The sequence below is a fragment of the Echeneis naucrates genome, chromosome 15 (genome assembly GCF_900963305.1).
Source record: "Echeneis naucrates chromosome 15, fEcheNa1.1, whole genome shotgun sequence".
NCBI lineage: Eukaryota > Metazoa > Chordata > Actinopteri > Carangiformes > Echeneidae > Echeneis > Echeneis naucrates.
Window position 1 is genome coordinate 15,204,815 of NC_042525.1, and position 13,042 is coordinate 15,217,856.

The 13,042-nt window shown below is 39.8% G+C and overlaps 1 protein-coding gene across 1 annotated transcript; it reads left to right on the forward strand.

The window, feature by feature from the left end:
* Window positions 1-2,409: 2,409 nt before the first annotated feature.
* Window positions 2,410-12,508, forward strand: slc17a5 (solute carrier family 17 member 5). The gene is made up of 11 exons (XM_029521104.1): window positions 2,410-2,744; window positions 4,547-4,743; window positions 5,222-5,455; window positions 5,991-6,078; window positions 6,182-6,268; window positions 7,066-7,184; window positions 8,264-8,425; window positions 9,184-9,316; window positions 9,430-9,577; window positions 9,871-9,961; window positions 10,771-12,508. Exons 1-11 carry the CDS (start codon window positions 2,660-2,662, stop codon window positions 10,891-10,893), a joined length of 1,467 nt encoding a protein of 488 aa, XP_029376964.1. The 5' UTR covers window positions 2,410-2,659; the 3' UTR covers window positions 10,894-12,508.
* Window positions 12,509-13,042: the final 534 nt, after the last annotated feature.

Below are 13,042 nucleotides of genomic sequence, written 5' to 3' on the forward strand. Positions count from 1 at the left end.
AACCGTTGAGAAAAACAGAGGTCAGCCTTATGAGCATAAATATCTCCAGGCTCTCCTTTGTAAAGGCACTGACTCTATTACTATTCAACATAAACCTGAAAAATGTCCTGATAAATGATTATTATAATAATCAATAAGAACTAGTAATTATTAAACAATGCTGTGGTGGTTAATCATAGTTAATAACATGGTAATAATGATATTTATTAAGACTTTCAGTTTCAGTTTAGTACTTTTGCTTCTGATCCTGATTTTTACAAACATTTAAAGGAAGCTTCCTAAAGACCAAGTTGTGTGTTTCTGCTCCCAAAAAATAATATCAACACTCACAGATACAGTGAAGATGCATGTGCGTGAGTGCACGTGCACTTTTGTTGATCTAATACGTTGATGTTGCCTTGCCTTATTGCTGCCAGAGGGCAGTTACTATCTGGTTGTCTGCCTCTGTCCCTCACTGTACTGGGAATCAGTGTGACGGATCCTGTCAGTTTATAATATGTATCACTTTGTTTCCTGTCCCTTAAACAATAAAGCCTAGAGGTAAACAGCTGAGCTGCTCTTCATTTCAACAATGAACCTGTGTTTGGAGATTGCATCATTCCCACACATCATCTGATTCTATGGCTACATGTGCAGGAAGAAGAATCCGCTCATTACTCTCAGTGCAAAAACAAGACAGTCATCAATGAGAGGGTTCAATTCCCTTAAATAAGCTTATGTGGCTTTCTCCAGGTACTCCGGTTTCCTCCCACCATCCAAAGACATTATGTTTGGGTTAACTGGTGACACTAAATTGTCCGTAGGTCTGAGTGTGAGTGTGTGTCTGTCTCTGTGTGTTGGCCCTGGTGACCTGTCCAGGGTGTATCCCGCAGTCACCCAGTGTGAGCTGTGATTGGCTCCAGTACCCGCAGTGACAGATAAGCAGTAGAATATGAATGAAGGAATGAATATCTTATTTATTATCTGTTTGCAAGCATATATTGTATCCTCCATATATAAAAAATACTGTAAATTCATTCACAAGTTAAATTAGTCTGAGAAATAAGTTGTGTTTCATGTTTTCAGGATGCTAAGATCAACGTGAGATTCAGTGCATTTTCTAAACCGTAATGTTATCATGAAAATCAGTGAATATGTAATAATAATATGAATAAAATTCCCCTTTCCTTCTGAAGATCTGCAGTTTGTTTTCTTGCACAGGAGCTACCAAAAGTAGGGGAATCTTTGTCAGTCAGTTATAATAACTAAGCTGATGGGTCCCGAGTTCATGGTCCAAGTCCGATTAGACATAGTACAGGAGCAGAGAGGATCACGATGGAGGAAAAGGTCAGACCTCAATGCCGTAGTTTTAAAGGCTGATAAGCATCTTTGATCATCTTCAAAAATAAGATTAAATAAAATTACAGATCTTGTGTTTAAAAAAAAAAAAAAACACCCAGGAGTATCTGTACTGTCTATGTTTTTTGAGGATTTTTACATTAATTCAGAGGGGCAAGAACCAGCTGCCGTTCTAAAATTACTGGCAGGATACAAAGAGCCCCAGTTTCACAGCACGTGTCCTCTGTGGCTGGTCCGTAAACAAATGGAGGACAGTATAAACAGGCTTACATTGACTTTCCTGACTATTTTCTCACCAAGGATGCTCACTTTGTATGTTGTTGACTGCTGACATCAATCCCGAAATATATGAAGTGTTTATAACACTGTTTCCAACTAACTTCCAGGGGGAGTCAATGCAGGCAGGTTCATTTGTTGCAAAAAGATGCTAAATTATATAAAAAAAACCCAACACATTTTTATCATGTATTTTTATTTTTCTGTCTATTCTGTACTTTTCACTGGGAGTGAATCTCCATGTCACGTGTCAAGTGTTCATGATGATTCACGTTAAATTCTGTACAAGTTCAAACATTCGTCATTACATCCTGTTTGACAACATATCAAATGAGTTCTAACTAAAATAAATAAATAAAATAAATAAATAAACAAACATGAGACAACTAATAGAGAAAAGCAAAGGTAGTTACATGAGTACAGAATATAAACCTTAATAAAAAAATAATAATAATAAGTATAGAGAAGATTAAGTAGTGCCTCGTGCTATGCTCAGAGGCCACTACTTCTCTAAGCTATAGCCCGTGGCACTAAATTAACGGCAGTCAGCCTTTTTCAGATGAGACGTCACCACCACTGACGTCACTTCCGCTGCCAGACAGGCAGTCAGACTGAGTGACACAGATAATAGTTTTTATGTCATTCAAAGTCAAAATGGGTGCAATTTAGCGTTTGAGTCACCTTAAAAAAAGTCTTTAAAATTTCCAACTAAAATTTAATAGGAGCTAAATTTGCTGCCAGGTGTTGCCAGCGAAGTCTGAAAGGTTGCTAAATCTAGCAACAAAATTGCTAAGTTAGCATCACTACTTTTTCTGACTCCAGTGTGTCACCTGTCAGGTAAAGCCAGAGAAAGTGTGTCTGTGTGTGTGTGTGTGTGTGTTTAGTCGGCCACGTGACGGCTGAGAACAGGTGGTGATCAGCTGATCGGAGGTTCCGACGGAAGTCTGATCTGGCTGCTGCTGCTGCTGCTGCTGTTGTTGTTGTTGTCGTTGTCGTTGTTGTCGTGATGCTTTAGATCACAGAAACTCAGACAGTCTCTGACAAAATGGAGCGGTACGAGTCGGACACGGAGGGAGACGAACAGGAGACCCCGCTGCTTCACCGAGGACACGAAGACAAAGTGCAGAGAGGTGAGGGACCAAAGTTAGCTCTGCGGCTAACACCGCAGCTAGCTGGTAGCGTCTGTAAGGGGTAAGCAACTGATCATTCATGTTCATCCATTTTGTCATTAGGTGCGATTGTTATTAATGACACTTGCATGCTTGCACAGTATAGCTCAGTTCAATTCAACACCAGAGAGCAGACAGGAAGGAGCCCATGTGTTCAAACAAAGGCTGATGTAATTCAGCCTTCCTGAGGGATGGTGTTTGCTTGAGTAAAGGCTGAAATAAAAACTTAAACCCATTGTCGTTTTTTTTAGCAAGTACTCAAAATGCAGATTTTCGTTGATCAGTGTCTGCCCATTGGCTTTGCACTTTGTGTTGTTATGTAGGTGGTGCTCAATAAGGTGGTAGGTTCAGATGCAGATTGTTTAAGATATGTTAAGGTGTAAAAAGCCAATTATTTCCCTCTGACATTTACTAGCGTTGTGCTTGAACTTCGGTCTGGAATAGCGCAAAGAAGAAGGAAAAAATGGGATGTCAAGTTAAGGACTTGTTCCTCACAGCTGCTCTTTGATACTGTTCTCTGCTACAATAACTTAGGCAGATGTTCATAATGTGTCAAACTTGGTAATTTACCAACCTTTACTGTGAGGGAGCAAAGTCCTGTCAACCAATGTAGAATAGAACTGAGTAAAATGGATCTCAATATCTTTCTGTACCTACTCTTTGCTTTTGTACACACACTGATGAGTCATGAGTTCATGAACATACATCCACCTTCTGCTACTTTTCTGTATCCGGGTTGTGGGAGCCAATCAGAGCTCACTCTGGGCAGGTCACCAAACAACCGCTCACACTCAGACCTACGGGCAATGTAGAGTCGAGTTCATCAACATTTACCAGTTAATATTCTAGTACGTCCCTACTCTACTTATGTTGTACCTAAACTGATTGAACAGTTTTTAATTATGTATCTCCAATAGGGTAATTCCCATTAATTAAATATACTTAGTCTGACAATAAACTTATACTTCTGAAGAGGCTCCAACAGATAAGATTCTTGATCCAGTTACCTATCCATCAGCAACAAGCGCATTACGTAAAGTCTAGAGAGTTATCACTAAGGTTTTGTCTTGAAAATAAAAGATGCTCAGTTGAAGAAATGACACAACTATATTTAAAGCTAAATGATAAAAATTGATTGCCTATATTCTAATAACTGATCATGACACCAAGAAAATGCTATTAAATTACTTGTCCTGTTTGACCTATAGGTCAAAAACCCAAATTGATTGAATATGGGAAAGAAAGAGATTTTCAGATAAAGTTAGACTTTTGCCCAACAAATGACATAAATGATTAACCATTATCAAAACTTGACAAAGCTATTGATCAACAAATTATTTCAGCGCAAATTGCTACATGAAACATAGCAAAGTGTATAGCATTTATTATTTTGCTTTTATATTTTTTTCAGCCTGTTTTGATGATAAAAAAAATATTACATTGAATGGATTGTTTGGTCTGAGAACTAACTTTTTACACTCATTTGGTCACATCAAGAAACAGTAAATCCTCACATTAGAAAATTAGCAAACAAAAAGAGAGTTTTTTTCTGATGGCTTCTCTGCCGCTGTGCACAGACAGAAGAGTTTCGTCATGCTATGCTAATTAGATATCTGTTGCCTTGTGATGCAGCACACATTCACCTCAGCTAAGATGACTTGATAAATTAGCCACATTGTCAATTTCTGTGTCACTTTACAACAATTCACGCGCACTGCCACCTGCTAAGCACTTCTCATTTCTATTATCTATCTTTCATGCAGCCCCTGCCTGCTGCTCCTTCCGCTATGGCCTGGCGTTCCTCTCCTGTTATGGTTTCTTCGTGGTGTACAGTCTGCGAGTGAACCTTAGTGTGGCGATGGTGGACATGCTTAATAACACGCACCACTCCAGCGGCAACCACAGCGGCTCTTTGTGTCCCAGTCATTCCCATCCACCACGGCCCAAACGCAACCACACGGTGAGCAAGAATCTGACTGTGGCTGAGTGAGTCAGTGTGATTCTGTACCCAAAATTGTTATTAAGCTGATGGAACTCTAACATGCATGCTGGTGCAGTTTAGTCCCACTTTTAAAACCTTCATCTTTAAGACTGGTCCATTTAAGACTCCTTTAAGACTGGTCCACTAAGTAACAACAGTGTGAGTGTCTTTTTATGTATGCTCATTGGTGATGATTTAGAAACAGTTTGCCCTATTAAGAAGACATGAAGGCTGTGAAAACTGTTGGCATAAGTATCCATTTTAGACTGAGCCTCAATGACAGACTTCAAAAATCCCTTTGGAAAGTGTGACCCCCATGCTTGTCCATTAACCAAGACCAAAAAGCTGAAAACATTTCAACATTAAATGAATCAAAAACTACAGCTTATGCTTGATTACCGGCAGTCTGTCATTGTTAGATAAAATCAATGTAGTTTTCCATACTGCCCATTAACAGGCCAGTGTGTACGACTGGGACTCTGAGACACAAGGCTGGATCCTTGGCTCCTTCTTCTACGGCTACATCCTCACACAGATCCCAGGGGGCTACCTGGCTGGTCGCTTTGGACCCAAGTGGCTGATGGGGTTTGGAATCCTGGGAACTGTAATTTTTACCTTGCTCACTCCTGTGGCTGCTGACTTGGGTCCAAGCTATCTCATTGCTGTAAGGGTAATGGAGGGGATAGGAGAGGTAAGGGACATTTAAATTATCTCTTCTGTTCTCTGGAGCATTAACATGGAACTGTTCTGCAGCTATGTTCAATATTTGCTTATTTGCTTAACTTTCTCAAGTTGGTAAAAAAAAAAAAAATTAAAATCCCTGAGCTCCCATGATCTAGTTACTACTAAACAGTTATTTCCCCAACTTCATACTACCGTGTGTGCAATAATTTTACATCCATGCAATATTTTATCATCCACACAATATTCTTATAATAATTTTATAATTTAATCTTTGCAATATTATTATAAGCATTTTGTTACTAGTGTGCATGAATATAATGTATATATTGTGTGTATGATGTAAAATGTGTGTTCTTTTTTAATTGTTGCATTGAGAGCACCCACAATTTTGCTAAATCGTTGTGTGGAGTGGAAATGAAGTCATCTGGGGGTTTAGCTCAGCACACTAACAGAAATAATTTATATAGACATGGAACTGCATGGCTGGTTGTGGTTCAGTTTAAGTTGTGCACACTTGTCCATTTCTTGGTGCTTGCCTTTAGGGAGTCACATTTCCTGCCATGCACACCATGTGGGCAGTGTGGGCACCACCTTTGGAGAGGAGCCGGCTGCTCACCATTTCCTACACAGGTAAGACACTGCTCACTGACTCTCTTATATTTGTCAGCCAATAGTTACACTATGTGCATTCAGACAGTTGTCATATATTTTTGTACTTCCTTTTCCATCCTAGGAGCCCAGATAGGGACAGTGATATCTCTTCCTCTGTCTGGTGAAATCTGCTTCTACCTGGATTGGACCTACGTCTTCTACATATTCGGTAAAACACCTGGATTTTGCCTGCACTTTGACCCACAGCTATGGTCATGAGGTGTGGGTAGTCACTCAAAGAACAAGGTCGTGGATAAATTTGGGGAGCGAAATTAGCTTTCCTGGTAGGGTGGCTTGGGAACGCCTCAGGATCCTCTCAAAGGAGCTGGTGGAGGTGGCTGGGAAGAGAAGTGTCTGTGCTTCCATACAGAGATGGCTGTCCCTGTGACCTGGACCTGAATAAGAACACCATGAAACCTGCGTATAACTGCGTATAGTAGGGAATGGGAATGGGGAGTCCACTCAGCCATATTGATCTGGTGGGGAATTTTTGAATATATGATGCAGTAATGCATTAGTCAGAAAAACCTTTGAGAGATTTTGGGATGAATGTGGCGCTATTCATTAGGAAAAATCTTTTATCTACCAGTGTTGTTTTAATGCTTCAGATGAGCTGGTTCAAGTGTCAGATACTTTTTTTTCCTCTTTGGGCAGTGGAAACGATGACTCACCAAGTTGAGTAAGTAAATGTCCAGATGGCAGTGCTACTTCTTCAAAACTTTCTAACCTGAAACGCTTCAATTAAGCGCCATCTCAAAGCACTGAACAGCTGCCAGACAAAATCGTTTGATGTTATTATTCTCAGTGGTTATAATTAACGTAGAGAAAACAAGATTCCAAACACTCAGTCTAATATATTGCACATCTGTTGTGCACGGTACATAAAATCTTTCATGTATCAGAGGATTCTTTCTCAAGGTTCATTTGCAGTGAAATCAGTGTGTTTGTGTGTATGTCTGTGTCCAGGTGCTTTTGGCATACTGTGGTTCATCTTGTGGACCTTCATGGTCTATGACAGTCCAAACACTCACCCATGGATATCGGAGCGGGAGAGAGTCTTCATCACCACCTCACTGAAGAATGAGGTAACACCAGAGCCCAGACTCAGTCCAAAATCCAAATATTTTATTTGAAATGAGAATGAATCAAAAACATACATTTAAACAAAGTCAGCGGGGAAATGGGGTTTAGTTTTTTGTTTTCCCGCCCCATAGCTTCATTTATCACTGATGGAGTATCACACTTGTCTCAATCTTAAATTTTACAAAGATGATTTAGTGGAAAGTAAGAAAAACCAGTTAAAGTTACATTTGAAATTGTGGCCATCTCTTTAAAAGTGTTTTAAATATCATCTGTTATTTATGTTTAAGGATGGTTTATATTTTACTGTCCTTTACTCTGTTACGTACACGGTTGCAGAAGAATCTGAGCAATACGGCAGGGAAAGGCATTTCCACTCCATTAAAGTTGATCTGATCTGAGTCTGATCATAACGTTAAGTAATCTCAAGGCATTGTGGCATTTTAGTCTCTTATCTGTCTTGCTCAGCTGTTAGTTCGTAGCTCTGGCCTGTAGTTCTGCATGTTTTCAATGCACAGTGCACAGTGAAGGTTCACTATTTCAACTAGGGATTGAACTCTGGTGTCTGCCCCTTCCAGCGTGTGCAGCCATGGAGGGACAAAAACTCTTGTTCCCCTCTTGTTGTTTGGGAGCTTGTGGCAGTGTGTAGTGTAGAAGGGTTTTGTTTTTCTACAGTCATCAGACGTGTATGTTAGCATGAAAATGTGACATCAACAGAATTTTTTATTTATTTATTTTTTTTATGTGAAAACAAAGGAGAGCACAACATTAACGAGGAAACAGACAACATGCCAGTTGGGAGGGAAGAAAACAAACAAACAAAAAAAAAACACGTGTAACGCAAACACTTTTCTGTGTGTCAGCAAGCAGGATTAAAATAAAAAGCGTGTTTTGAATATGTATATATATTCAGTGCAAATATAGAGCACAGCTCAGTAGAGAGTGTTCAAATACAATAAAGTGCTCATGTTCATGTGAATCTGAATTGTTAACGCAATATTTACTGGTGTAGTAATTTATTAGTTATTGAAGGGTGGGGTTAGGGTTGTGTTCAACAACTTTCTGATTGTTCCCTGTGTCACAGCTCTGTACGTCTGGAAACAACATCCCATGGCGAGCCATAGTGACATCCAGACCACTGTGGGCCATTGTGGTGGCTCACTTCTCCTACAACTGGACGTTCTACACACTCCTCACTCTGCTGCCCACCTATATGAATGACATACTGGGGTTCAGCATACAGCAGGTGAGATCAACATCAGCTTCAGTCTCTTAGAAGAGCCGAAAAACACTACGAGAAGAGTCAAACAAGGTCAAAATATAGTCAGACCCATTCTTTCCAAACCTTTTTGTTAAGCTTAATCAACTTTGACCCTTCAATACCGAAGATTCGTATTGTCCACCTGGACTTCTTGCTTTTTTTAACTATAAACAGGCTGGAAAGTGTCCGGTGAGTAAGTGCTTTTGGCCCATTTTTCAAAAACACTTAGAACCCTCGATAGCAACCAGTTTATAGTATGTCTAAAGAATGTATTTCGTTTAACAACGAAGGAACAAATTCACCAAATTCAGCAAATGCTTCCAGCGCACACTGGACAGATCGCCAGTCCATCACAGGGCCAACACACAAGACACAGACAAACAACCACCTACACTCTAGTCACCAGTCCACCTAAACATGATGTCTTTGGACTGTGGGAGGAAACCGAAGCAGGCACAGGCAGAACATGCAAACTCTGTGCAGAAAGTCCCCAGGCCTGAACCCATGACCTTCTTATGGTGGGGCGACAGCTATGCCACTGTGCTGCCCTAGAAGGGTTGACATCAGTAAAAAAAATGGATAAACAAACTAGGAACTCAAATGGAATGCCCTTAAATGAACAAATTGTGTGAAGAATGCCATCAAAAGTATAGTTATTTATAGCCACTGCTGAAATCCTTAAAACTATGTTAGTATAGAAGTACATTCACACACAGAATGCTTTTGTCTCGTGTTCACAACAGAACGGTATGCTGTCAGCTCTGCCTTACTTGGGCTGTGCCGTGCTTGCTGTGCTAAGTGGCCAGGTTGCTGATTACCTGAGGGAACGCTGCCAGTATTCCACAGTCAAAGTCAGGAAGGCCTTCACCATTGTTGGTAAATGATGCCAGTATCACAGCCGAGCCACGGATTGTGTAATTTTTGTGTGAAAGACAATGGGCTCTTGATTTGAAATTCACTAGACGTGTCTAACTTATCTTTTCCTGAAGGTATGATGGGCCCTGCCGTGTTCCTGGTGGCAGCGGGATACACAGGCTGTAACTACACTTTGGCTGTGACCTTTCTCACACTCTCCTCCTCTCTGGGCGGTGTGTCAGCCTCTGGCTTCAACATCAACCATCTTGACATTGCTCCTTCGTAAGAATGCCTTCAACCTCTAATCTCAAATCAAATCTCTGGAAATACTGAATCATCAAAATTGACCTGGAATATGAAAAAAACAAACATATACAACATAAAACAAACAATTATAATGATAATTCAAATGGCTAATAAGATGACTTCTTTTGGACGGAACAGCTGTTTTCATCTGAGTCACAGCACTTTTTATTGAATGGAATGTATTTGTTCTTCAGAATATATTCTTATACTTGTGCTGTAGGCTAATAAATACTTATTACGTGCGACACTTTATATTTTTATCTCTACAGATATGCTGGTATTTTGCTGGGAATCACCAACACTTTCGCTACCATTCCTGGTATGGTGGGACCAGTCATAGCAACAGCCCTCACCAAACAAGTAAAAGACAAAGACACGCACACACACACACACACATACTCACACTCACATTAATCATTCTGCACAGTAGGTTTAATACATTAAACAGGAGACTTCACTCCACTGTTGGAAATTTGGAAAGTCTAGTATTGAACGTTTTGTTTCATACCAGCCATGGTGAAGACTGAGCAGCATCTACTAAAAAAGCATACCAAAAGCTGCAGTTTGTTGCTGCTTACTAACTGTGGCCAGTCACTCTGGGTTTCCTGACCTGTACTGTTGTTGCCTGAGCAGATGGTGTTTTTGCTGTGACTTGATGCTCCATTTAATGTTTAATAGGTTTAGCTCTTACAGGATTAAAATGCTAGTGTGAATTTGACCACCAGGAGCCACCAAAACTGCTCTGTAAAAGAAGACAACTGTTCCTTTGGGGTAATGAATGATTGATGATGATAGCATTCGTTATGTTACCTTGTTTTAATTATCTTACAAACTGCAGTAAGTAAGCTAGAGAAAAGAGTATGTATGTCCCACTCCTCAGGTCAATGATTGGATGGTGATGAGTAATTTGTTTTGAAGTTTTTCCTCTGTAAGATGCTTGATTACCATTTTGTCAAGAAAAGAGAGAATTGGAAATGACATTTAGAGGATTACTTTCTTCTCAAACAGAAGCAGTGGGGGGGGGGGGGGGGGGGGGGGGAAATGTAAAATGTTGGCCCTGTGCATTTGCATGACTACCAGTGCCCGTGTGATTTCAGTAAACACACACCCACATTTATTACACCCTCTATATTCAATACTAATTAATTGTGTTGACTGTCTGTCTTTAGAACACCATTGAAGAATGGCAGACAGTCTTCTACATTGCTGCTGCCATTAACCTCTTTGGAGCATTAGTCTACACCTTGTGTGGCCGAGGAACAGTGCAGCCCTGGGCTGTCCACACATCCTAACCTTATCCAGAGGGACAAGATGACTACACAACTCATCGATGTGGCTTCTTCAATAGGGAACGTAAGGGAGCAATATATTTTCGCTGTGTTGATAATTCTCAGAACATGAGTGAATGACAGTGAGTAACAACCATGATACAATCAAGCACGTTCATCACTGTAAATGTGGAGGCTGGTGACGAGTGAAACTGCTTTTACACTTGTGAAATAATCACATAGCACTTTCAGTTTCAGCAGAAATGCTTTGGGGGCAAACATGTAAAAGGCCTTAGTTTTAAAACAAAAATGTATCACTAATTGATCGAAGAAAATGTAGCAGATGTAGCACAGGCTACAAAGGACAGCTTAGACAAGTCCATGACAAACATTTTCATTGCCGTTGAGGTTTGTCCAGCTTACTAGACTCTATTGATATTTCTGCCTCTTTTTTTCCTACCCAAGAACTTTGAAGCAAACCTTTGACTTTGATTGCCTTTAATACACCCATTCTCTTCAGAAGGATGTATTTGTAGATTTTTGTGAGTATAGTTTGAGATAACATAACAAATGTGACTTTGTACATTTGCATAAGAGAGTGCCACTGCCACAGGGGTTTGCCCAAACAAGAAAAATATCTCATTCCAGACTCACTCAACACCTTGGGAGATGTCTTGTGAGAGAAGGTTGTGAGCACAGCACACACAAACTCTTGTTTGGGAAAATTCTTTATAGTCCTAATTTCCTTATATTGATTTTAAACCTCTTTGTGTTTCGTGTAATTTTAAATGGACCATTTTTGTGTATTTACTTGTCATTTTATGCCATTAAGGGATTTTGTGGAGACAGTCTGGTGTTTTTTCAGTTTTGGTGCACCAAGGAGCTCTTAACTTAGTAGTAGCTTTGAGCTAAAGCATCTGAGGACAGCTCGTGATATTTCTGATCTGTAACACTAAGATGTTGATGCCTTTCTACTAAAGATGTCGCAGGTGGACACCTAGTGTTACTTTAATCAAAGGATTTGCACTTAGTGCCAATTCTCAGGTATCTTCTTGTGTCAATACAAAAGGATGTTTATTTATGCTTTATACATTCATTCGCCACATTCAGGTATGTCATATGTTCTTAAATGTCAACTGACTTAGATCATTTTAAAGTTGTATCATACACCATGGTCATTTCTTCAACAGATGCAACAGTCACAATTACTCTTACAATTACGGTTTTATTTTTTTAATCCACGTATGTTTGTACTCTCAGGTCACGTGAATAAAAAACTAAGTAAGCATATACCCTTTATACATTATTACTAAAGAGTGAAATCAAAACTAAGACCACAAAATAAGAACTTTGTCTTGAGTTTAATAGCTAACAGCAAGTAGCACTATCATCCACATTAAAGATGAAATGCACTTGTGCCTTATTGCACTGGTATAAATTTGGGATTATAGACTGATTGTTTCAATGAAGGGTTTTGCCCTTTTCTATTTCAGTTTAGAAAATTCATGTCTATGAGTGGAAAAGGGAATTTTGTACGTACTTGGTAGCAGGAGTGTAATCTTTTACCCTGGAAACATTCCAGAAATGTGTCTTAAATCACTGTCATGTATTGAAAATACTTACAATATACAGCTATGCTCAAGTCTAACTGTGTTGGGATGTTATTTCAATATGCTGTACAGTGGCTGTACAGTAAGATTTCCAGTAACTGAAGGTTAGTTATTTTCACCATCACTTATTTCACAAAGAAGTTTAAGTTATAGAAAAAAAAAAAGCTTCCCAAAACTAAACTCAGTCAGAGTTTAACGCAGGGGGAACCAAAGGGCTTACAACTGATATAACAGAGAGCATAAACTGTAACAGGAGTTGTTAAGTCTCAGCCAGGCAGGATGACCATTTTACTCCCTGATGGTTACTAACTTTCTTCTACAGGGCAGGTGACTGTGACTGTGTATTCAGGCTGACACCTGAATACACAGTCAGGTCCACGGACAGCCTTCAGATGGCCTACAAGGCCAAATCTTAGAAAGCCTTCATATAATGTCTGGACACACAGATCGGAGGATGTGAAAGGGTTAGAGTACTGTAGCCTAGAATTCCAAGCATTTCACTGGACAACATCATTTGAAAAATAACTTATGTGGAAGAGGCTGGCTCGTAGTAATGAGACACC

What these genes read in the sequence shown, in the direction of transcription:
- slc17a5 (XM_029521104.1), top strand. Translation starts at nt 2,660, where the DNA reads ATGGAGCGGTACGAGTCGGACACGGAGGGAGACGAACAGGAGACCCCG. An exon ending in CGAAGACAAAGTGCAGAGAG is followed by an intron (nt 2,745 to 4,546) that starts GTGAGGGACCAA and finishes TCTTTCATGCAG; the next exon opens with CCCCTGCCTGCTGCTCCTTC. An exon ending in CATCTTGACATTGCTCCTTC is followed by an intron (nt 9,578 to 9,870) that starts GTAAGAATGCCT and finishes TTATCTCTACAG; the next exon opens with ATATGCTGGTATTTTGCTGG.